Source organism: Saccopteryx leptura, chromosome 3, assembly GCF_036850995.1.
Source record: "Saccopteryx leptura isolate mSacLep1 chromosome 3, mSacLep1_pri_phased_curated, whole genome shotgun sequence".
NCBI classification, from domain to species: Eukaryota; Metazoa; Chordata; class Mammalia; order Chiroptera; family Emballonuridae; genus Saccopteryx; species Saccopteryx leptura.
In genome coordinates this window covers 105,144,527-105,170,344 of record NC_089505.1, presented here as the reverse complement: position 1 = coordinate 105,170,344, position 25,818 = coordinate 105,144,527, and the positions used below count along the sequence as shown (strand labels likewise).

At 48.1% G+C, this 25,818-nt stretch overlaps 2 protein-coding genes and 1 non-coding gene across 13 annotated transcripts in view; 2 read left to right on the top strand and 1 right to left on the bottom strand.

The window, feature by feature from the left end:
• PTPRU (protein tyrosine phosphatase receptor type U) overlaps positions 1-6,969 on the bottom strand; it is an 81,703-nt gene extending 74,734 nt beyond the window's left edge. For all 9 annotated transcript variants that reach the window (XM_066375626.1, XM_066375628.1, XM_066375632.1 and 6 more), the window contains exon 1: positions 6,807-6,969. In XM_066375626.1, coding sequence (XP_066231723.1) covers positions 6,807-6,882 — 76 coding nt within the window. In that variant the 5' untranslated portion in view covers positions 6,883-6,969. The remainder of the gene's footprint in view (positions 1-6,806) is intronic.
• A 7,632-nt stretch (positions 6,970-14,601) lies between these two features.
• MECR (mitochondrial trans-2-enoyl-CoA reductase) overlaps positions 14,602-25,818 on the top strand; it is a 33,255-nt gene continuing 22,038 nt past the window's right edge. For all 3 annotated transcript variants that reach the window (XM_066375625.1, XM_066375623.1, XM_066375624.1), the window contains exon 1: positions 14,602-14,806. In XM_066375625.1, coding sequence (XP_066231722.1) covers positions 14,628-14,806 — 179 coding nt within the window. In that variant the 5' untranslated portion in view covers positions 14,602-14,627. The remainder of the gene's footprint in view (positions 14,807-25,818) is intronic.
• LOC136401930 (U6 spliceosomal RNA) lies at positions 16,222-16,328 on the top strand. The gene has a single exon (XR_010750853.1). It is a non-coding gene; the product is annotated as a U6 spliceosomal RNA (small nuclear RNA).

The following is a 25,818-nucleotide window of genomic DNA, read 5'->3' as shown; positions in this document are numbered from 1 at the left end:
CTGACCACCAATGAAAGAGGTGCCCCTTCCGGAAGTGCGGCGGGGGCCGGATAAATGGCCTCAGGGGGCCGCATGTGGCCCATGGGCCGTAGTTTGGGGACCCCTGATCTATGCCCTGTGCTCCAACAACAGCCAGTTTCCCTGTCCCACTCCTCTCCCCATTTCTATAATCAATTCCAAAGCCTCAATCACCACTCTAAGTCCCCTTTCTCCTCATCCCTTCTGACTGACCACCAGGTCTCGGGGTCTGCACCCTAGAAATCAACCCAAGACCTCCTAAGTTGTAACAGCTTCTTAGGTCCTCCCCCAGCCATTCCGCAGTCAGTGGCAGCCCCCGCCCAGAGCCAGCCAGGGGTATGCCCTCAACCATGACTGCCCTCTAAAGCCCCAGCTCCACCCTCCACCCCCACTGAGCCTTCCTATGGGATCACACAGATGCCAACACTGAGTGGCACCTGCCCTGTACAAGGCTCCGGGATTGTAGATGACAAAGACTCGGCCCAGCCCTGAGCGGCCCCCAACCTAGCGGGGAAGGAGACAGAAAACATGTGCTACACACTGTCACACAGGCATTTGGGAGAACTCTGACCCACTGTGCCGGGAGGGCTCTGGGAAGGCTCTGCTGGGGAAGTGACATCACAACTGGACGCGGAAGGCTGAGCAAGCAGGCAGGCCTGCATACGCGGTAAGGTCTGGGCAGGTTCTTGGGTCAGCACTGGACTGGTGAGCCCGGATCACAAGATACGGATCGGAGGAAGGGGGTCAGGAACAAAAGCCATAGGCATGCAGGTGTCGTGGAAAACAGGGGCTGGGTCGTGCAGGCCTCGCCCGCCATGTTAGGGCGTGGGTTTTGTCCTCTTGAGTGCTAGAGAACCTCGAGGCAACAGCATGGCAGCATCCTTCGTCTGCCGGAGAGAAGGCATGCAGGTCTCAGGGCAATGGAAGCATTGGAAGGCGAGTGACAGAATAAAGACCAAGGAGGGGGCTACTGCAATAGTCCAGGCGAGAAATGATGCAGCTGGGGAGAAGGGGTCATAGATTCAACCAAACCTTCTCCAACGGCCGTGAGTGGTGGTCCGTCCAGACCCACTCCACTCTCTGAGGCGTCCAGGCCTCCCTGAAGATGCTGCAGGCCTCGCATCTCTAGACCAGCACTCCCCATAGAACTTTCTACCATTGATAGAAATGTCCTGTGCCTGCACTGACCAGTATGATAGCCACTAGCAACATGCGACTCTTGAGGACTTGAAATCTGGCTGGTGAGACTAAGGGACTGAGTTTTTATTTTAATAAATTTTAACTAACTGAATTTAATAACCGCACGTGGCTACGTGGCCACCATATTAGAGAGTGCAGGTAGATAACATTTCCATCATTGTAAGAAAGTTCTATTGGATTGTGCAGCTCTAGACTGACAAACCACAGAGAAACAGAGCCATTGGGGCCTCCTCCACAGGCTCCTGGCCCTTGGGGTCTAAAGGGGGATCAGGAGGTAAGCCCCAGGGGAAAGGGTATAACCAGCTGAACCAGCACAGTCCCAGTTTCTGCTCCATAGCTGGGCACAGTCACTAGAACATTCCCCAACATGTGCACACCCCTTTCCAAGAGATACACATACCTAAACATGCAACAGACACACCAACCACAGGGCACCCCACGGCCAGACTCACACACACTGGATAGTCCAATGCATGTGTACCCTATTGCTAGACACAGAGATAGCCCATACTCAGATATCCAGACACTTGCATAACCCACATCCAGACACCCAGGCAGCAGGACAACCCCACAGCTGGACACAACACGGAAACACTCCTGCATTTGGACACCCATTCATCTGAGGACTCCCAGACACCTGGATACACCCACTTCCAGATGCAGAGACACCAGGATATCCTTATGTTGGCACACTCTGATCCTCCATATCCTGGCATTGGGAGACCTACATCTAGATACTGAAACACAACCCACCCAAATAACTCCACACCCAAACTTCAGAAATTTAACACTAAGATACCCAGATACCTGAGTATCAGGCTCCCTGAGAATCAAAGCAGCTGACTGCCTGCCTATTCAAACTCAGATCCTGCCACACAGAGTAACCAAATGGCTAGACACCCTGACAGGCCACACATGTGTCCTGTGTCCTGGGCTACAATCATACAACCATAATCACACATGCGTGCACGCACATGCACACACACACACACACACACACACACACACACACACTCCCCGCTCTGACTGTCCACATACCAGAATCACTCCTGCACGCACCTCAACTGGCCTCACCCCACCTGCAGGGGTCACCACAGGGAGAGCTCTCCTCCCTTCCCTCAGCCTCACAGAGGAGCCAGGACAGAGGTTGGGACCCCACCTGCCCACTCCACAAACTGGGACTGAGAGAGAGTCTTCCCCTCCTGATGCAGGGTCCTTCCCCCTCCTCCGAAACGGTCTCACTGACGGTTAGGACTCAATGCCTCTCCACCAACTGCCAAGGCCTCCAGCACAAAGGCCAGTCCACTGACCAGCCTGGCCAGCTGCTGGGGGTGGGGTTGGAGGGAGGACGGAGGCAGTGTGGGAAGTAAGGAGGAGGGGCTGGCACTCAGAGACCTGCTCCCTTTCTCTGCCTGGGACTTAGCCTCCTTAACTCACAGCTCCCAGATGACACTCTCTACATGGCTTGTTCACACACAACATCATCACCCAACAGAATTTTCCAGATTCCTGGAGGGAAATCTATTCCTTTAATCTCTACTTTCAGTGGAATTACTGCGCCCCCATCTGGCACCTCCAGTTCAGCATTTGACCCTCTAGATCTCATTCATTCTTTCATGCCACATTTATTTTACCGAGCATGAGTGGCTGGGCCCTGAGCCTGGCACTAAAGATTCAGAGGTGAACTAAATACTCAGCCTCAGTCCCTGTCCTCACAGAGCTCATAGTCTATAAGGAAGGAAGGACCAAAAAATTGTAATCATTACAATGGTATAAAAATAATCCAATCAACCCCCACCTTCCTTTCCTAGGCTAGAACAGGGAGTAACCAAGGAAGACTTCAGGGAGGATGTGACGTCTAAGCTGAAACCCAAAAGAAGAACAGGAGTTCACCAAGCAAAGAGATGGAGTGAGAGAGTACAAAGGCCCAGAGAGGAGATGGAGGGAAACGGGCATTTAGGGGATACTGATAAGTGGGTCAGACTAGCCAGAGCATAGGGCAGAGGACAGGGACACAAAATGAGATAGGGCTGGACAGGCAGGCAGTGGCTAGAGCAAGCAATGAGACCAAGGGAGAGGGAGTTAACCCTGCAGGCAATGGGGAATCTTCAATGGGTTTCAAACCGGGATTCCAAACATGCATTTTCACTTTAGGAAGATCCCTGGCACAATGGAGGAGTAGAGTCAAGAGGCTGGAAACTTCCTGCAGATGAAAGATGACTGAGGATGGAGAGAAGGGGACAGAGGAGAGAGCTCTTGAGAGAAGGTAAGGATAAGTAAGATGCATCAGAATACAAGAAGAGGGCTTGGAGGAGAGAGGGGGATTAAGGGACAGGAGGAGCACAAAGGCACCCCCTACAACTCTAGCTAACCCAGCCCTGCAGGTCTAGCTTAGCTGATGAAAGCATCGAAGGATGGCAGCACACCTGGAGCAAGCAGGGTGCCTACCCCGGATTTTCCCAAACACCTGAGCTAGGCAGGAGGCTGCCCAGGAGCTCAACATCCCCACTGTGGCCACTCTTGCTGCTTCCTGCTGGGTCCCCTCCCCCAGCCCCAAGAAAAAGGGCCATCTGCCCAGACAAGTCTTTATTGCCCAACCTGAAACCACTGGGCAGCCTCTCCCTCATTCCTGCTGCCCACAACTCTAGCAACCAAAAGGACAAAATGAGCTAGCTAGAACGCTGAGGAATAAATTACTGCCAGATTTACATGGCTGGGAGACATCACACATCCAGCCCAAGGAGAGGAGGACTCAGAAGGCACACAAGGATTGACTGGACATAGACTGGGGGCCAGGGCTGATCCCACACCTTCTACTAAGAGTTTCTGAAGGAAGTTCTAATAGTAAGTAATAGCTAACAGGCTATCAGGAACTTCAGAAATTAAATGACTTGCTCAAGGTCACAAGGACAGCAAGTGGTGGAGGCAGAATTTGAACCAGGTCTGGGAGCTTCAAATCAAAGCCCCTGGAACTCTGTAACAGTCCTCAAAAACATCTTTTGGCCTGACCTGTGGTGGCACAGTGGATAAAGCGTCGACCTGGAAATGCTGAGGTCGCCGGTTCAAAACCCTGGGCTTGCTTGGTCAAGGCACATATGGGAGTTGATGCTTCTAGCTCCTCCCCCCTGTCTCTCTCTCCTCTCTCTCTGTCTCTCTCTCTCTCTCCCCCTCTCTCTCCTCTCTAAAATGAATAAATAAAATAAATTAAATAAATTTAAAAAAATAAAAATAAAAAAACATCTTTTGTTCGCTGGCACTCACAGATAGAGCCTTACTTTACAATTTGCCAAGTACCATACACCATTACTATGATGCTCATGAGGCAGATGAGGAAACTGAGAACCAAAGAATGGAAGTAATTTGCTCAAGGACTCACTCCCAAAACTTCAGTTCTTGACAGTTGTTCCTGCTGGCAGGAGTTGGGACACATGAGGGTTCTTGGAATCAAGGTGCTAGAGCTGGGGAAGCATAGTGTATCTCTTGGGTTTAATCTCAGGGTGTGGAAGGGGGGCAAAATTGCTGCGGGAGGAGGAAGAAGGGAGGAGGAAGGGCAGGGAGGGCAGGGAGGAAGGTCGCCTTGGTGTCCTCTTAGGCATGGCAAGGTCAAAGCTGAAACTGTGCTGGATGGCCCTGGGGCCTCAGGGCTAGTCCCCAGCTCTGAGCCAGCAGCAGAAGGAACCGCAGGAGCTGGGAGCCCGAGAGCCGCGTTCAAAAGGCCCGAGAGGTTCGCGGGGCTATGAACTCGATCCCTGGGCGGCCCGTTCTCGGAGGCGGGCGGCCAGGAGTAGTCCCTCTCTGGGCGGCGGCTGAGGCGGCTCTGGCACGTGTTGATCCGGCACCGTGCTGATCCCTGCCTCGGGCGTCTCCCGGTTACTTGGCGCACACGGTGCCGGCTGGAGCCCCTCAACCTGTGGGAGGGGTGTAGGCTGAGAACCCCCCCCCCGGGGATGGGGCATCGGTCACCCTGACCTCAGAGGAGGAGTCGGGAGCAATTCCACTGGAAGAGACCACAGTCTGTGATTCCCAGGTCTCAGCGTGGGATGTCGGGGTTTTCAGGTGTGCGGGCACAGACAAACGCACACAAACACACAACAGACACACAGTCCACAGCACACACACGGTCCAGATACATACGTTGGTATCTGATCACACGTACAAATACACATACACACACACACCAAAAGACACCAGACTCCGAAACACACCCAGAAACAGCGTGATCACACAGCGGACAAGCACAGGGACATATGTACACACACTCTCACACACAAGGCGGTTCTGGCCGGCGAGGAGGCCGCACAAAGTTGCGGAGTCGACCGAGGGAGTGTCCCGGGAGACCCTGGCGTCTGCCGCGCCTCCTGCAAACAACCGGAGGGGGGGCAGACCAGAGGCCGAGAGCCAGGCCCTGCCCTCGCCCGGACGTCGCAGCCCGCCCGGACCCAGCCCCCCCAGGAGCGCCCGCGGCCCCAGCCCTCCCCGCTTCCCTCGCGTCCACCTCCAGCTCCGGGCTCTCCCCGCCACCCGCCCGGCGCCCCGCAGCCCCGGCGCCGCCTCGGATCAGCCGCCAGCCAGCGCCGCGCGGAACTTGCGAAACAACAAACGACCCGACATGTCGGAGTCGGCGGCCGCAGGGGCCCCCATTCCTCCCTTCTGAGCCTCTGGCCCGGCCGACCGGGGAGGGGCGAGGGAGACGCGTGCGACAACTTGTTCCGGGCCCGCGCGCCACACACGCACACACGCACGCGCACACACACACAAACACACCCTGCCACCGTCCGCTCTGGTGGCCCCGGGCCCCGGGCACACACTCAGCCACGGCCCAGGCGCGCACCACACTCCCCACATTCCTGGACACGCAGCCATCACGCACCGACGCACTCACACACTCACATCCGCTCCAGACACGCTCCTACACACGCATTCCCGGCACACTTGGCATTCACTCGGACCCACGCAGCCCCCCCCCCCCCCCCGGCAGAGCACACCACCAACCCCAGACACTCCCACACGTACACATCGCGCACACAGCGCACAGACACACAGGTTCCGGACCCGTTCCCACGCCTTCACACACATACACGAGCTCACAAGCACACACACACCACACATGCGTTCCCTGATACACACGCGGGCAGAATCCACAGAGCACTCCTGGGCACACGCACAACACATACTCAGACACGCAACAAACAGCACTCCCTGCCACGGCATACAAAACGCAAACAAATGCAACACATAGCAAATACAACTCCAGCCACACAACCAAACTCAGATGCACACACAACGGACAACCTACTTGGCTTCACAAACACTACACACTGGCGCATACCCAGTGCCTATGCACACAACATTCACCCCAACGAACTCACGTACACACACAGCACCTTTTCTTGCACACATAACTCATGGATACACAACATTCGCAGAAACAGAACACCATAAGCACGGAACCACACATCTAACACTCACACACACACAAGGAGCAGACTTGCAACGCCTAGTCCTCCAAAACTCATACTTTCTTCCAAGCTACGCCACGGGCCCGAGGACTCCGCAGGGCAAGCTTGGTCCGACCGACGCGCACTTACCTGCCGGAGTCTCGGTCTCGGGCGCACAGAGCTGGATGGTGAGCGCCAGGACTAGAGCCTGGGCGCGGGCCATCATGTGCCGCCGTCTGCCCCGGGGCCCGGCGCGAGGGGCGCCGCCGGAGCCAGAGCCGAGCCCGAGGCGAGCTAGAGCCTGAGCGAAGCAGCGAGGCGCGGAGCGGGACTGGCGCCGAGTCCAGAGCGGGAGCCCTAGCAAGCGGGGCGCTGACGTCAGGCCCTGCCGCGGGTTCCGTGGTCTCAAGGCTCCCTCTGGTGGCAGCCGCGCGTGCTGCCGGGGGATCGGGTCTCCAGCTGCCCAGGCTCGCCCCTCCCCCCACTCCGCACCCCGGGCCTGGAGGTCCAAGGCTGGACCTGGAATCCACCCGTCTCTGCTCTGAGCTGGCACAGACATTTTCAAGTGAGCACGCTCACTGCCCACGCCTACTTTTCACACCTGGACTCTGTCCTGTCTGATGCTTGGCTCCCGGCTACCTAGGCCCCTCCAAATAAGCCTTCATGCATACCTCGAAGGACAGGAAGCTCATCACCTAGAGCAGGGGTCCCCAAACTACGGCCCGCGGGCCACATGTGGCCCCCCAAGGCCATTTATCCGGCCCCCACAGCACTTCCGCACTTCCGGAAGGGGCACCTCTTTCATTGGTGGTCAGTGAGGAGCATAGTTCCCATTGAAACTCAGTTTGTTGGTTTAAATTTACTTGTTCTTTATTTTAAATATTGTATTTGTTCCCATTTTGTTTTTTACTTTAAAATAAGATATGTGCAGTGTGCATAGGGATTTGTTCACAGTTTTTTTTATAGTCCGGCCTCCAACGGTCTGAGGGACAGTGAACTGGCCCCCTGTGTAAAAAGTTTGGGGACCCCTGACCTAGAGCGAGTGTTTAGATCTTTAGAATGTTAACGTTTACAGTTGGTCATAGTAGCCTGACCTGTGGTGGCACAGTGGATAAAGAGTCAACCTGGAACTCTGAGGTCCCTGGTTTGAAACCCTGGGCTTGCTGGTCAAGGCACATATAAGAGTTAATGTTTCTTGTTCCTCTCTCCCTTCTCTCTCTCTTTCTGTCACTCTCCTCTCTAAAATGAATAAATAAAATCTAAAAATAAAACAAAACAGTTGGTCATAGTATTCATTATCCTTTAATGTCCATGGGATCTGTAGTAATGTTCCCTTTTCATTCTTGATATTCATAATGTGTGTCCTCTCTCTTCTTATTTAGCCAGGCTAGAGGCTTGTTGATTTATTGACCTTTCCAAAGAACCAGCTTTTGGTTTGGTTGGTTTTTCTCTATTGATTTTCTGTTTTCCATTTCACTGATTTCTGCTCTAATTTTTATTATTTTTCCTCTACTTCCTTTGGATTTGCTCTTTTTTTTTTCTAATTTCCTAATGCAGAAGATTAGATGGTTGATTTTATCTTTCTTCTTTTCTCATATGTACATTCATTGCTATAAATTTTCCTCTAAGCACTGCTTTCACTGAATCCCACAAATTTTAACTTGTGTTTTCACTTTCATTTAATTTTTATTTAGTTCAAAAGAGTTTTAAATTTCTCTTGAGATTTCTTCTTTGACCCATGTGCTATTTAGAAGTGTCTAGTTTAATCTCCAAGTTCTTTCTGTTATTGATTCCAATTTAATTACATTGTCTGAAAGCAATTATTGAATGAGTTCTATTCTGAATTTGCTAACGTGTGTTTCAGGGCCTAGAATTGGGTCTATCTTGATGAATAATCCATGTGAGCTTGAGAAGAAGCTGTTGCTGGAATAAGTAGTCTGTAGATGTCCATTATATTCAGTTGATTGATGATGGTGCGGAGTTCAACTATGTCCTTACTGATTTTCTGCCTGCTGGAAATGTTCATTTCTGACAGAGGGGTGTTGAAGTCTCCAACTGTAACAGTGGATTCTTCTATATCTCCTTGCAATGCTGGCTTTTAGAAAGTTCTTCTGTTTCATTCTGTGAAGTCCACCTCCCTCACTAACTCTCATTGGTTCTAGTCTGCTGTCTGGCTACACAGGTTAAGTATTATTTGGGTTTCAACCCGGAATAAGCCCTTGTACAATGACTACAAGCTAGTTGTTCATTACTGTGTAGGACTAGATACCTTCTATGTGCTTAACCCACATGGACTCATTTAATCCTCACCCCTATTATTCCCACTAGAGTGAGGAAATTGAGATACAGAGAGAGAAGTGACTTTTCAAAAGTTATGCATTAGTATATAGCAGTACCAAGATTTGAATCAAGGTCATCTGGCCTGAATTGAATTGGGGCTGAGACCTGCCTTCTACGTGGAGCAAATGAACAGATACTGGATACTGATTCACTCATTTAACAATTGCTATAAGTCAAAGTGGAAATGTAAAGCAGACAAAAATCCCTACCCTCATGAAGCTATATTCCAATGAGAAAACAAGAAAAATGAACAACCAAAACAGCAAATTCTCTGATATATGAGACAATGATATACCAGAGAAATGGGAGAGTAACAGTGAGAAGGAAGCAGGTTATTGCAGTTTTAAACAGAGTACCTACTACATGACATATTCATTATTTGTCTCCACCCCTAAAACATGAGCTCCCTAAGTACAAAGACTCCGTCTTGTATCCCAGTGCTTGGTATCTGATATGTAGTTTGTGCTATAAATATTGAATAAATGAATGAATATATACATTGTTCTTGCCCTCATGAAGCTTACATTTTAGGGGAAGAGGCCAACAGTAGACATGCAAATAAATATATAATTATAATCTGAGATGTGTACCCTAAAAGAAATGAATGTACTGTTGTGATAAATAATTGAAGGGGTGGTGGGATCTATTTTAGTTCAGATAATCCAAGAGGGATTTCCTGAACAAGTGATGTGGTGACATTTAGCTGACACCTGGAGTGTCAGAAGGAGAAGGAGCTAGCCTCATGCAATCACTGGTGAGGACCACTGCAGCCAGAGAAGACAGCTTGTGCAAAGGCAGAAGCTGGTGGGTTTGAGGAGCAGAGAGGCCAAGGTAGCTGGAATGGAGTTGGGAGAGAAGGGGGATCAGGTACAGCCATAGAAACAGGCAGGGCCTGCAGGTTCTACAAGAAACTATGAAGCTTTGGGTTAAACCCTAAGAGCAGTGGGAAACCATGCTCTTAAAGCGTTAAGCATAAGAGTAAAAAGTTCTAATCACTCTCTAAAAACAAAACAAAAAGTCTTCTAAGCAGCTAAAGGGAAAGCAAGTTGAGGAAGCAGAGACCCCTGGACAGATGAGTCTAACTAGTAGTGGTCAGTGACACTGAACAGAGCCTAGCAATTCAAGGTATATGGAGGCCCTTCCTGTGCATTGCCTCTGCTCTCTGCTAGCTCCAGATTGAGGTTGACACAATTGAGGTTTCCCTGGCCTGGAGGAGACAAGGCTGAGGACCCCTGGGCTCTTAGTCTCCTCTCTTGTGAGCACTGATGAGCTCCATGCTGAACCTGGAAGGGGCCAAAAAGACAGGAGGCAAGGTCCAGAGGCAGAGAATTAAACAGAGAGTCACAGGGAAAGAGAGCAAGAAAAAGGTGATGGGGAAGAAATGGTGACAGAGAGATGCTGGAGCAGAAAAGAGACAGAAAGCACTACCCAGAAAATGAAACTCAAGGAGAGAAATCTGGTGAACAGCAGAAACAACCAGGAATGCTGCTGTTTGCAGAGGACTCTTACAGAAGCCTCTGACTGGGAGATACCAATGATTCCACTTTTTTTTATGAGGAAGCCAAGACTCAGAGAGCATAAGGCACTTGCCAAAGATCACACAGCAAGTAAATGATGGGGCCAAGACTCAGACTTAGACCTGACTCATTCCATACCCTCTGCTTTTTGTGCAAAGGAAGTCTATAGGGCAGAGACTGTGATGAAAGGAAAAAGAACACAGGCAACAGGTGAGCAAATGAAAAGAGAACATTCTGCTTCACTTGAAAAGGACCACAACTTCTATAATCCTAGAGAGAAGAGGGAAGGAAGAAATAAAGTCCTGCCCTGGATTGACCCAAATCTAAGGAAGAGGAGACAGCACCACAAGCAGGGCCAGGCCATGAAGAAATTTAATTACTTTCAACTCATGGAATATTTATGACACCTACGCTGTGCCAGGCCCCATATTGGGTGCTGGTGTCATGGAAATGCACCAAACAGGGCTGAACTCTTGCCTGGAGAGGGAAATGGGCACATAAATAAATAAGAGACTGCATCTTTTTTTTTTTAAGAGACTGCATCTTAAAGGCCATAACACCTGTGCAGAAAAAACACAAAGGCAATAAGGGCTCCCTCAACCTAGGGGTTTGGGAAGTAACATCAAAGAAATTACATATGAACCTGAAGTTTCCCAGCTAGGCAAGGCAGGGAAGAGCACATCGAGCAGAAGGAGCAGGCTGAATAGAATCATAAGACTTGGAAGTTCTGGGAAATGTGGGTTTTAGGTACAGTTAGATCATGAGCTGTGCACAATCCAACAAGAGATAAAGCTAGTGTGGGAGGGCCCTGGCAGGGTAGCTCAGTTGGTTAGAGCATTGTCCTAATACACCAAGGTTGCTGGTTTGATCCCCAGTCAGGGTACATACAAGAATCAAAGAATCAGCCCTGGCCAGTTGGCTCAGTGGTAGAGCATCAAAATGGCATGGGATGTCCTGGGTTCGATTCCTCATCAGGGCACACAGGAGAAGTGACCATCTGCTTCTCTATCCCTCCCCCTCCTCTCTCTTTCTCTCTTCCCCTCCTGCAGCCATAGCTCAATTGGTTCGAGTGCTTAGGCCCGGGCACTGAAGATGACTCCGTAGAGCCTCCGCCTCAAGTACTAAAAAGAGCTCAGTTGAAAAAATGGCCTAGATGCGCAAAGTATTGGCCCCAGACAGGGGTTGCTGGGTGGATCCCAGTAGGGGCTCATGTGGGAGTCTGTCTCTCTATCTCCCCTCCTCTAACTTGGAAAAGAAAAAAAAAAGAATCAACAAATCAACCAATAAATGCATAAATACCTGGAACAACAAATTGACACTTCTCTCGTTCATTCATACATTTTTTTAAAGTTATAAAAAAGAAAACAATGTGGAAAGAGAGTACAAAGATCTTAAATGCAAGGCTAGGACAATTTTGTGCCTGGGGGGACCCAGGTGTTCCTCAAGCCAAGGGGTTTTGCCATTGAGTTGAACTCAGTCATATTTTTCTAATTTGTAAGAAGGTAGATTAATTACAATGAGTATAATTGTTTTGTGTTTTAAAGTGTTTTTCCTCCATACATTTTTCTGAAGATTTGAATATATGTCCGTAGTGTGAGAGAATGAAAGAAATAGCATAGAATTATAGTTTTGTTTACAATTTTAAGTCTAATGCATCAATAGTTCATGGTGTTTTTACAAAGAACTGTAGTTCTGGTTCTCCCTAAAGGAACTGGGGAGGCATAAAGGGAGGGGATCTCAGTTAGGAAGATCTCAGGTAGGAAGCTGACACCGTTCAAACAAGAGCCAATGGCCTGAACCAAATTGAGGGCTATCAGAATGCATGGGGCCAAGTCCAGTCCCACGGAGGAAGACCTGATGGATAATTTTCCAGGCTTCCTGGCTGGGATCCCTACAAAATTCGGAGGAGCCAATTTGGTAGAGAAGATAATGTCAACAGCTCAATGTCACCTAGGGAGTCTCACAACAGAAGTTGACCTCTGTGTCACTGTGAAAATAGAAGATAATCAAGATTGGGTAGTGTGTGTGTGTGTGTGTGTGTGTGTGTGTGTGTGTGTGTGTGCACTCACGCGCGTGCATGCACATGCATACTGTTTGGGACCAAGTCTTTCCTCCATCATGAAATACCAACGTTCTCTATAAAAAAAGGAAGTACAAACACTTTCTGAGTATGTCCCATGAGCCAGACCTTAGTCTGTGTGTTTTACATGTGATATTTCTTATGTAATCTTCACAATAACCCCCTAATAACATTCATCAAATGCTTTCATTTGTGAAGTATTCTTGTGGTAAGTGCTCCAATTGAAGTGAATAATATCTCACTTGATCCTCACAACAACCTTGACACAGACACTATTATTTCCTTCATTTTAAGGAGAAGGAAATGGAGACACAGAGAGGCCAAGTGACTTGTCCAAAATCACTTTGAAGTGGTTTTAGAAAGCGGCCAAGCCAGGGCTCAGATCCAGATTTCCGAGAGTCCAGCACCTGCACCCTTCATCACAGCACTTTGCTTTCTTCTCTTCCTCAGAGAAAAGGCTCTGAGTTAAGGAGTTTTGGGTGAATAAAGTCCAGAGAAAGGAATTCTTCCTTATCCTTCAAAGTTCAGGCTCAGTGTTTCTCAAAATGTGTTCCCTGGGCCACTTGCACCAGAATATTCTGTGTTGTGGGTGTGGGTGTGGGTGTGCGTGTGGGTGTGTGTGTGTGTGTGTGTGTGAGAGAGAGAGAGAGAGAGAGAGAGAGAAGGAGGAAGGGAGAGAGATGAGAAGCATCAACTCATAGTTGAGGCACTTTAGTCATTCACTGCTTGCTTCTCATATGTGCCTTGAGGGGGTGGGGGCTCAAGCTGGTCTCTGATCCCTTGCTCAAGCCAGCAACATGGGATCATGTTGATGATCCCAACGCTCAAGCCGGTGACCCTGTGCTCAAGCCAGATGAGCTCACCCTCAAGCCCATGACGTTTGGTTTTGAACCTGGGACCTCAGCATGCCAGGTTGACTATCTACTGTGCCCCTACCAGTCAGGCTGCATCAGAATATTCTTAAGAACTTAAAAGAAATATACATTCCTGGATCCTTTCCCAAGATTCTATTCAGTAGGTTTAAGATGAAACCTTGGGTGGTTTTTATGCATATTGAAGATTTTGAGTCACAGGACTGGCTCCAACAGCACCCCCTCCAAGATCCCCTACCTTATCCCCCAGCCCAAACACCTCTCCCCTTGGCTCTAGCAGTGCCCTGTCAGGCTCTTAACTTTTAACTGGGGTTTTAGTTGTCCTCATGTCATCACTTCACCAAATATGTGACCTAGCGTCTTTACTGAGCTACATCTTTTTCTAAACCACTTCAATTGTCCCACTTAATCCCTTTCTACACTGAGCATTTTCAGAGGGGGGGCCTCCTTCTTGTGATCCCTCCCTTACAAGGGAAAACATGTAGGGTTTTACAATGTGGGCACCTTGTAACATTATTCTATTATTTCATCCAATCTTCACAAGAGTCTTGGAGAAGATATATTTTCCTCCTTGTGCCGATGAGAAATAGACTGCGTTTCAGTCACCTTCCCAAGGTGGCCAAGCTAGGAAGCCACAGGGCTGGGGTTTGAACCTAAATCTTCTAACTCCAAACCCATTCCTCTTCCTTCCACATTAGCTTATATGTACTCTACTCAGTGTAGGAAAGTAAGTTTTTTCTCCTTAAACTACTACAAGATAGTGGGGATTAAATGAGGTAATGCCTTAAAATAACCAGGCATAGTGAGCACTAATAGATGGTGGGGAGGAGAAACTGAAGCCGGGGGAGGGTGAATAACTTCCCCAAAATCAAACAGCAGATCACAGACTGCAAACACAGCTGTAGGCAAGTCTCAGACGCTCCTTGATAGGAGATCAACTTTGGCAGGCAGGAAATGTCCGCGACTCCCGCAGGTCCCTCCACCGCCCATCCCTAGCTCCCGGCGCATTATCACCAGGCGCCACCGCGCGGGCTGCAGAGGAAGGGGACGGCCCTTTAAAGAGAGCAAGGGGCGTGGTCAAGAGACGGGGCAGGTGGCGGGGAGCAGATGCGTGGTCGCGGGAAGATGACGTATCCGGGCGTCCGGCTCCGAGTTCAGTGGAATGAGCATGTGGGTTTGCGGCACGCTGTGGGGGTCGCGAGCCCCGGTCCTGATGCGGCGGAGGCTGCTCCCTGCCTCCAGCTGCAGCCGACCTGCTACCGCCTCCTACTCTGCATCTGCCCCCTCGCGGGTCCGAGCGTTGGTCTATGAGCACCATGGGCAGCCAGACAAGGTTGTCGAGTAAGAGACGGCGCCGAAACGGGGCAAGGGGACTGGGGTTCTTGTAGGGTTTTAAGACAGACTGGGGAGAAGGGAAACTAGGAAGGAAGAGACAAGGGCTGAGAAAGAAGGCAGAGAATAACAGAACCGAAACTGGAACCCAGGATACGTTTGGTAGCTCAGAAAGTCCGTGCTTCTAAGAAGTTAAAGACCCGAAAGGCACAATTATAACGGTAATAGTGGCTGACGTTTATTAATCGAGTACTGTGTGTCAGGCAACCCCTGTGTAAATGGATGCTCTCATTTAATCGTGACAACAACCTTTGAGGTAGGTACTTGATTTAGTTCCATCTTTCAGATGCGAAAACAGGCATAAGAGAGGTAAAATCACTTGCCCAAAGTCACACAACCAATAAGTGGCAGAGTTGGAATTTGAATCCAGGTCTGACTGATTGATCTGCCCGAGTTCTTACCTTCTATTATTTTTCTGGATGCGATTTTCAGAATACTTTTACATCCATTTGAATCTTCACTTCTCAGTGAAGTCAGTCAGAGGCCATTGTTTCCATTTTACAAAGGACAAGGGACTTAAGCAAAATGCTATGCTAATAAAGATTGGCATGTGGAAGGGAATCCATGGCTTCTGATACCTATTCTCATATGAGTTCCTTTCCACTGTGCTGTATGCGGGCCTTTAGTTACAAAGTCCTACTTTGGAGCCAGTATAGACCTAAGGTCAAATACATACTCATCCTCTTAGTAGCTGTTTGATCTTGGACAAGTCACTCAGCCCCTCTGAGTCCTCAATACTTTCATAATAATGTAATCCTAAAATTTTGTTAAATCTTATTGATTTTTGCATGTGGCTGATAAAAACAGTAAGTGAATTGTCAACCATTATAAATCTACATATAAGTACAGGCCTAACTCCTTTTATCGTGCTTCGCTTTATTGCGCTTTACAGATGTTGAATGTTTTGCAGATGGAAGGCAAGACCCTATCTCAGCAATAAGATTATGACTCACTTTATTGCTATACTTGCTTTGTTGCAGTAATCTGGAACTGAACCTGCAATACCTCTTGGATAGCTATTTGAAAAGGCTAGTGGGGATCACGGTTGTGGAGCTAAGGTGAAAGCATTGACCTGGAAATCAGAAGACCTGGGGTCAAACCTTTGCCCTCCCTGTCCTAGCTGTGTGTTTAGCACGTTGCTGAGGTTCTCTGAGCCTTGGTTTCACATCTTTAAAAGTGGAGACAATACAGTCATAGCTCATAGTGCTAATCAGCCCTGATAAATCTAATACTTTTCACCAAAAGTACCTACATACCCTCCTGCAGTCCCTTGTTTACAACTCTTTGGTTCCCAGCAAATGGTTTGATTGTTTTCCAGAGGATAGGCAAACAGAATTATTTTCATGATTAAAATACAGGCTAATGTACTCGCTTCGGCAGCATGTATACTAAAATTGGAACAATACAGAGAAGATTAGCATGGTTTCTGCACAAGGATGGCACACAAATTTATGAAGCATTTCCTATTTTTACTTTTAAAAAAAAGGACAAACTGCATGTTTTGACAGCCAAGTGAATAAGCCTCACATAAATTAAAGGTCATTCACTCAGCCTAGCCACATCCACCATTAGAATATTGAGAACAAAAGAATTTTAAGACTCATCAGTCAACAAATCCCAAATTGTATGTTGTTCATAAGTACTAAGTCAACAGTAAACCCCAAATTGTATGTTGATCATAAGTAATAAATTACCATGAGGACTGGGCTGTAATGAGCTGGTAAAGCTCAGATGAGCACTTCTTTTCCAGGAATGCAGCCCAGACAGGAACAATGTAGCACCTCTCTCACAGGCTGCAGGGCCTGCCACTAAACAGGTGCTCCCAAAATGTTATTAAATCTGTGTCTGATTTCAGTAAAGAAGTGCACCTTTTATTGAGTTCTGTAGTAATGAGGAAGGCATCCCCGATGTTTAGGGACCCTGAGTAACAGCCTCTGATGGTTAGGCCAGTGCCTCCTGATTAATCACCTCCTCTTGGAGAGCCAGGGAAGTGTTGCACATGCCGCTTAGGGAAAAAAGACAACAACCTTGTCTCCTTGTGTGGAACCCTAGTAATTTCTCAGAAGTTAAAAACATGATACTTCCATGAAGTATTGTATTCAACCTTAGCTTCACGTCTCAGTCACCTGTGACACTAAAAGAAACTACATATTACCAGGTGCCACCCTGAAGTACTTGTAAGTGGCCCTGGAATCTGTGTTTTTTAAAGCTCTCCAAGTAACTCTGATGCCCAGGACTGCGTTGAGAACCATTATTATCCTGTGGATATGGACTGACCGGCAGGCAGGCAGACAGACAGTTCTCCCTCTGCCTCAGAGTGGCAGCTTTCCCTTCTGACCCAGATTCAGGCAACTTGACTGTTCGTATATGGACTGAGGCCAGAGGCTGGGATTCTCTTCTTTGTATCCTGTCTTAGGAGGTTTAGGGTAACCACACTGTCACAGAAAGAATCAGGTGTCCTTTAAACATCCTAGGAACTGGGGATGTGGGTCAGGTTACACCAGGTAGGGTCATGGAACTACTCAGAGTCCCAGCAGAGCATTCTCCAGACTAGCATGGTTTGCGATGCCTGCACCGTAGGCCAGAGCCCTGGGAGCGGCAGGGAGGGAATGAGAAGCAGTCCGCTCAGGTCTCAGTGGTTGTGGGACTTCTCAAAATGATGTCTCCAGGGAGCTCCTGTCCTCATTTAAACCTGCTAAATGTCCTTTTCTTCAGTTCTTTTGGCCCCAAACTGAGCTCTTCCCTCCTCTACCAAGTCTTTTTCCCTGACATTTTAGAATTTCTTTCTTTCTGCCTTTTATTTAAAGAACTGAACAGTTGATCTAAATGAAGTAAGAATGTGCAGGAGAAAATGATGACAGGTGAGAGTGACAAACATTCTAGAAATTTCAGAGGCTCCCCTGGCCATTACCCCTTGTACAGAGTTCCAGATTCTCTATCAGGCAGTTCCCAGATACTCCAATGTCCTTCTCTTTTCGTTTGTTCCCGAAAGTCCCCTTTCAGAACTTTGCATTCTCCGGATCTTATGGTAAGAGCTGTTCTCATTCACTCTGTAACTCCAGTGTGGCAGGCATTGGGCTAAGTTCTCCACGTACAGAATTTAAAACTCAGAATATCCCAGTTTGATTATTGTTATCCCCATTTTACAAATAAAGTAACTGAAACTCAAGAAGCTTGAAAGTCATTTACAGGGGGTCCTCGGGTTATGACAGTTCTGTTCCTACGACAGTGACGTAACCCAAATTTTGGTGTAAGTCGAAACACACCCTAGCCTAAGTCACTTACCTATCCTAACACAGTTGTAAAATCATAATCTAGAACATAAAAACACAACTATGCCAAAAAATGGCGTAGATAAGTGTACGGGGGGGGGGGGGACGCCAACCCCCTCGCTCATACACCCATTACTGCATATTCTTCTGCCATGCACGACCAGTCTGCCCACATAATCTGTAAGTATGATGCTAATGGCATAAGCTGAAACACGTCTCAATTTTTCTAAGTTTTTATGGGAGTGAGCGTCATAGTTTATGACACTCGTATGTCGAGACTGTCATAAACTGAGGACCACCTGTATTTGTCCAAGATCATACAATTAGAATGTTGCTTTATTAAAAGCCCTGGATATAGACGTAGACCTGAAGTAACAATGACAATCATCCCAAATGTTGTCTGAGAATGAGGTGGAGGATGAAATTGGGAGTAAGAGAGGTCAGAGGAGAAGGTGAGATGCCTGACCTGCAGTGGCGCAGTGGATAAGGCGTCGACCTGAAATGCTCAGGTCACCTGTTCGAGACCCAGGGTTTGCCTGGTCAAGGCACATACAAGAAGCAACGGTGAGTTGCTTCCTGCTCCTCCCTCCCTCCTGCCTTTCTTTCTCTCTTCTCTGTAAAATCAATAAATAAAATCTGTTAAAAATAGAGAGAGAGAGAGAAGGGGAGTTATAGGTCATTCAGGTGACACCCCCCCCCCCCAGTCTCCACTCTTTATAGGAAGGACAGCCCCACCCTGGGGAAGATGATAGGAATGCTGTCCTCTGTCTCCTCCTCTTTGCAGGATCAGAAGCTCTCATACAGCAGCATCCTGGTCAGCACGGCTTTCTCACCTGCCTGCTGCTGGCATAAAAAGAAACAAAGCCGTAAAACCCTTGGCTTACCCATTCTGTCAGCCAGATGGAATTGGGGGAGCAGGTGGTCGGCAGCCAGACTGTGTAGGTAGTGAGTTTCACTGTAGGGCACTGTTTACTCTCAGGGGATTTCTTCTTTCTACAGTTTTTTTTTCTTTTTACAGTTTTTTTTCTTCTTTTTACAGTTTTTTTTTCTTCATTTTACAGTTGATGTCAGTATTTAAAACCCAAACTCTATGCTGGTGACTTGATTTTTAAAATGGAATCATAGTACGATGAAAAAAATTTTCATCTGAGGTCTTTGCCTTCAGGGAACTCACATTCTACTCCAGGAGAAAAAGTATAGAAATGGTTCAAGGAGAAGATCCTGCATGTGCAGAATCCCAGAGGGAAGAGAAAACGTGTGTCTGATTAACAACGTTTAGTAAGTGCTTACTTGTAATCCTTTGAGGGAGGTATCTGCTGAAACAGACTCAGAGGGGACTAGCCTGAGCCCGCAGGATTCTAACTCAAGCCGATTCGCATCCTGTGACACTTGAACATTACCTTCCTTCTGGATTTCACACTAGGCTATGGGGTTTAGGGCCAAGCCCTTTTACCCCCCATTTCCTCATTCTTGCCTCTAAGGGTGAAACTTGGCAGGCACACCTCTGAGGAGCCGTGCAGTGGAAGGGTTTTCCCTGTGGCCGTGTGTCTGGGAAGAATGCAGCCGCCCGGTGCAACTCCCACTGGCTGTGATTGTCTGGCCCTCTTCTAGCAGCTCCTGCAGCTCTCTGATATAGTTCCAGGCCTTTCCCACCCTGGATGGGGTGGGAGGGTCCTCATTTTAGAGAAAGAAGAGCAAAGATGACATGACATTAGTCTGCGGGTCAGGATGTGTCACTGGGGACTGGCCAGAGTTCCAGTCCCAACTCTGCCACGCTTTATGACAGTGAGGAAATCACTCCAGTCTCCATTTTTTTGCAGTTCTTCTTTTATAAAGGGGTTGACCAAGGTCAGCAGTGGTAAATATGAGCATTCATGCTGTCCCCACACCCCTAACTGCTGTGCTGGTGACAAATCTTCACAGCTTTCTTTTCTATGTACCTCAAACCTACACACCTCTTTACCCCATTGTCTCCAAACAGCACTCTCCTGCCCAGATGAGCCGAAGCCTCAACATTTTTTTCAACATAGTCTTGCAGCCATGGAAAGTGTTATGAGACATGAATCTTCTTTGACCCAACAATTGTCCAGCTCTGACAATTCTGTGAAGCTGAAGCAAGCGTTGGACTGCCTGCTTGCTAGGGGTTGCTCTGACAACCTCCAGGGAGCAATGTTGTGACTAGAACCTGGGGTCCTGGGCACCAAGGGACCCCTTTGTGCTTGGTTGGTTACAGCAGCAGCAATCTGCCAGGCAGGGGCTACATGGTCATCTCTCTATACCTGTCAAAGACAGAATAGCTGCAGGCAGCGACTCTCTCCTGCTGGGGCCCAGTCATGCTCTCTGGAGCAACAAGGAGAGTTAGGTCTCAGCAAACTAAGCAACAGAGACTGCAGCTCCCTTGAGCAAGTGTCCTGATGTCAGCCGATGTAGAATGGGATGGGGCTTGCTAGCTTTCTGGTCATCTTGAGGGAAAGTAAGGGATTGAGAAGTAAGGGAGAAGTGGTGTTTTGTCAACACTGGGTAGAATCTTCTAGAAGTTGCTCAAGTCACTGATTCCCTTTCATTCAGAATGATTGTGCAGAAAGTCCTGGATGGTAGGAGGGCAAGCTTACTTTGAGACAGGAAGCCAGGAGAGGTCCCGGGAGGCAAGCAGGTAAACATCGCACACCGGTGGACCTGGCTCGTATGAACTGTGCTCAGGGAAAGGAGCTTCTGAACCCCACCAATGGAGGCCACCAGCATCCCCTGCTGGGGGTGAGCTGTTAAAGGCTGTGAGCTGAAGACCTTTATTCCTCCACGATTCCCCAACTGTGCTCTGCTTATTAATTATTAATCAAACCTCAGAACAATGTACTCAGCACACCAGGCGTTTCACCAAGACACAGAAGGAGTTTTGTTTGTGACTGTGAGGGTTGCGGGCAGGCTGGGGAGAGCCACATAAGATGTCGGTTACCTACACCCAGTGTGCCTATGATGGGACACGCATTCCTGGCTCTCTGGAAAGAGCAGATGAGAACATCTCTGTGTTCTATGACTCTCTCCCTGCCTGTCCTTTCCGCTCAAAATGATATTGACTGGTTTGAGGTAACTGAGTGGAAGATGCAAGATAAGTACAAATGGTTGCTAATTAAATGCAGAAGGCGGGAAAGATATCTTAGCGGCGCTGGCCAGTGCCCGCCTTACACAGCAAATATAACTGAGCCAGTCCCCAGAGCACTGGCCTCTTTTTCCCCCTCTCAAAAGACTCTTTCTTCTGCCTGCTTTTGTCTCTCTTGTAGTTCATATGGCATCACAGGTGTACAGCTGCGGCCTCAAAGGAGCCTTTGTGACCTTATCCAGCCTGGGATCTGTTGAGTGGAGACAGTGGCACCCCTCTGAGTTGCATGGCGCCGTTACACTCAGGGGAAGGCCTTGAACTTCCAAGGGACGTGACTTGAGATTTAGCCAGGCTGTGTTTAGCTGCCTCATTTGCACTCCACAACACAGCCACCAGTTCCTTTGGTGAGTTTTTTGTTTTGTTTTGTTTTGTTTTTAAAAAGAAAGCAAGGAAGAAATTGCTATCATTGCACCAGAAGTCCAACTCCTGGAATTCGGACTCCCGCTCTCCTTCCTGTCTCAGCAGAATGGTATCCTTGACGACGCTGTTAGAACTCTGCAGGAAGAGCAGTGGCTGTGGTATTGATGGCATTCCACAAGGCAGGCCTGGGCTGGTCTCCCTGGTGAGACACAGCTGGACCAACACACCTTCCCCCAGGAGAGCAGCAAGCGTCGGGCCTGCCTGCGTCCTCACCCACCGTGTTTGCAGCTTCAACTTTCCATCTCCTAGGTCCTGGTCCCCATGACACCCTCCTTCCCTGCCACTTCTGTGAATTTCACCTGGTGTAGACAGAGCAGCTAGGCTGCTCAGAAGACAAAGAAGAGAACTGGGAGCAGGCTGTTGCCCAGTGCAGCATTTCTCGAACTGCCGTCTGGGGGCAGGGAGTTATTCGGCGTGCTGTGAGAGTAGTGTTCCCAGCTGACTTAACTCTGGGAGCTCTGACTGCACAAAGCCACATGGGTTTCTCTACTGGAAGACCTCTCAAAGCCTTTATGACTCTAATGTGCAGTCTGAATCTTATAAAGGGGGTTTAGTAGGCAGCGTTTCCCAAACGTATTGGACCCCAGGGAATACCTAATGCGTAATATCTCTCAGGACAAGAATTCCACAAACAGCAGAGGGATGCTGGCTTAGTGTTCAACAGTCTGAGCTTTGGACTCAAGCTTCAGATCAAGTCTTGCCACTTACTAACAATTTAACCTTGAACAAGTTACTTAACTTCTCTGAGTGATAACATTCTCCAGATAGGTGCTTTGAGGACTAAACAGCATCGGGTATAGAAAATGTTAAACGCAATGCCCGGAGCTTAGTAAACTGTCATTATTAGTTACCATTTAATTGTCCAGCCATCACCCAAAATGTTTACCTACTACTCTAGACTCTGCCAACACACAGCTGACTCAGCTCCGAGTCCACCCCAGAGCGCCCTCTGCTCCCTACCTTACAGCCGGCTGCCTGCTTCAAGCTTCCTCCCCGCTCCAAACCACTCTTCCTTCCTCCCTGTGTCACCATCCGCTTACCCAAGCCAGAAGCCCAGGAGCCATCAAAGACTTCCCACTCCCCCCATGTGGAGTCAGTCACCAAGTGACATCAATGCCACTTCTTATTTAAGAGACCCTGGGTTGTTGGATCCTGCCCATTTCCACAGCTCCAGTCCAGCCTGCACCTGTTGCCTGGCCTGTCTGGTCAGATTCTCTGTGGCAGGAAAGCCTTCCATCCTCCTGGTCCATCAAGTAAACTGGTTATCCTTCAAGTCCCAACTAAAGTATCAGAGGCTTCCTTGGGCTGATAAGAGTTGCCACTCCTTCAGCATCCACTGTGTATCAGGCACTCTAGTAAATGAGCATTCACTCATTTAATCCCATGAGCTAGGTGCTGGTGTTCTCAGTTCACAGACATGTTTTCTGAGGTTTATCTAGCTGGTAACTGACCGAGGCAGGATTCAAACCCAGGACTGTCTATTTTAATCCAAATTCATGCTGTATCCTTCATCTATGAACTGAGACCTACCTGTATTCTCATCTTGACCGTGATCATCTCGATTTTTAAGAAGTGCAAATCTAAGCTGAACTTTCCCATGAGGAAAAGAGCCATGGGTTTTTTTTGCTTAGACCAAACTTTCTTCAGGATAATCTTTATTGTTTATTTGCACCCATCCTTCAGATGTGTTTTCCTAAACAGCCCAAAACCAGGAACAGCAAATACAGGCCTCAACAGCTAAGTCCCTGTGATTTGATCCTCTCCCCTGGTTCCCTAAGGGACTGGCATTTCTATGCCACATCTTCTCTCTAGAGAAGAAACTTGGGTCATTTCTTTAGGAAGCGTTGAGCACTGTTTGGTCAAAGGCGCTGTGCTAAGACTGAAAGTTCTCTGCCCTTCGCGGGCTCACAGTCTAATGGGGTGACAACACACATACACATTCTGACTATAAAGCTAGGATGTCAGTGAAAGGAGCACTGAACTGAGTCTGAAAAACCTAGATCCGATTTCAAATTCATATCTGCAACTCCAAATTCCGAAAAGCTCTGAATACTGACTCTTGGATATTTTCATTTGTTTTTGTGTTTTTTTCATAACTCTTGGAGGCAAAACCTGGCCTCTCACATGAAGTTTTTATATGGTCATTATTCATTCTACTTAATGTGACTATTCATATATTTTGCTGGAAAACAATGTGTCTGATCCTAGAATGCTGCCCCAGCCCCCACGTGGTGTATAAATGGTTTGGAACTCTGAAGTATATACTTCTCACCTCAGGAGTTTTGGAAAAGGGATGTGAACTTATGCCTTGTGATCAATTGAAAAAAAGTTGTATGAAAAGACTTTATAAACTCAAAAGCAATGAACTTGAGTAGGATTGTTACGGTATGATCACTGTGTAATGGGAGCACTCCAGAGGGAGCACAAGATTTTTTTTCAGAGCCAGGAAGAGGGTCAAAAGATACCTTAGGGGAAGTAAAATTTGAGTTGGATCTTAAAGGGTGAACTGGATTTTTCATTTCATGGAGAAGTTGTAGAAAAGAAAGTCTGGGCTAAGGCAAGACATATAGAAAATGCAGGGGGGGGAACTGTCTTTTAAGTAGCTTGAGGACCTGGACTTTGTCACCTTACAGAAAAACTGATTATCTGTCAAAACACAAGAGAGAAGCAGTACAGATAATACAAAGGGGCCGCTGGTCCACAGTTCATGTGCTCTGGGCAGGGGTTTTCTTGGCAATGTAGACTTATACATGCATTCACAGAGAAGCGTCACTGTCTGGTGGATGCCTCCCCGCTTAGCCTGCTGGGGAGGCTGGGGAGCCCAGCAAGGATCAGGCCTGCACACCACTCCTGGCTGGTGCACCCTGCTCCTGGCTGGTGCACCCGCTCCTGGCTGGTGCACCCACTCCTGGCTGGTGCACCCCGCTCTTGGCTGGTGCTCGCTTCACTGCCCTCTGCTTGGTCTGGGGCAAGCCACTAACCACCTGGCTTCTCTAGCATCGGACTACCAGGTTCACATCAGATCTCCCACTTAGTACTTTTGCTGGCCTTGAGTGAGTTTTTTACCTCTTTTGTGCCTTTGTCCCTCAGGTGTAAAATCAATAATAGTAGACAGCTGGCATGGAAAGCACTTAGCAGAGTGACTCACTGGCAAGCGCTTGAACAGTAGCTGTTGTTGTTGTTGCTGTTGTTACTACAAGGACCCCCCTGCTCCGGCTATATATACATGCATGCATTCCTTAATATTTACCTAAAAAGGGAAAAAATCCCTTTATTTATTCTTTCTGCCCTGGTCATCAACTTCTCCCTTGTTAACCACTTTCTGTAGAAATTATTTGTATTTCGGGTTTTTATACCTGTTTCGCAATCATGCTGAAGCCTGGCCTCCCTTACTGTGGTCATAATCTGGCACGGGGATTCCCAGATTGGGGTCCCCAGATGGCAGTTGGGGGGTTCCCGGACTGATTTCAGGATGCTGGTACAGAGGAAGGTAGATAAGAGGAAGGACTCTGAGGGCAGAGCAGCCTTGCCGCTGACCAGTTATCTTACCCTGCACAAGTTTCATCATCTCCGTACATGCTAAATCAGGTCATGTATTTAAAGCCCTCAGCACAGGGCTTCATGTGTAATAAACACCTGGCAGCACTATTACTATTAATACAAGACATTTCTTGAAAATCACACTTTTACTGCAAGATGGAGCTTCAGATAAAATTAAAAGGTCTAATTTCTGTGGGAAGTGGGTAGAGTTACATCAGTTTAGTGTGGCGATGTCACTGATGCTAAGAGCCTCTGGTTGGCAGTTACATGTACCTTTAGTAAGTAAAAATGAAGAGAATTATGGCTTAACAAGTACATTCGGGCAGAGAAAGCATTGCAGACATGGAGTATGAGGAGCGTTGAGAAAGAAAAGAAGTCTGGTAATAAAAAGTCACAAGGACACACCAGTCCAGTATACTGATCAGTGCTTTCTGGTTGGAAGGTCTGCTTTTTTATAAAACAAAACACAAGGACATTGTCACCAGGCCTTTCCCTAAAGCCCTTTGGCAGGTTTTACCCACTAACCAAAGTTCCAGTGGTGTCCAGGGCCCACTGCGATCAGCAGGAGTTAT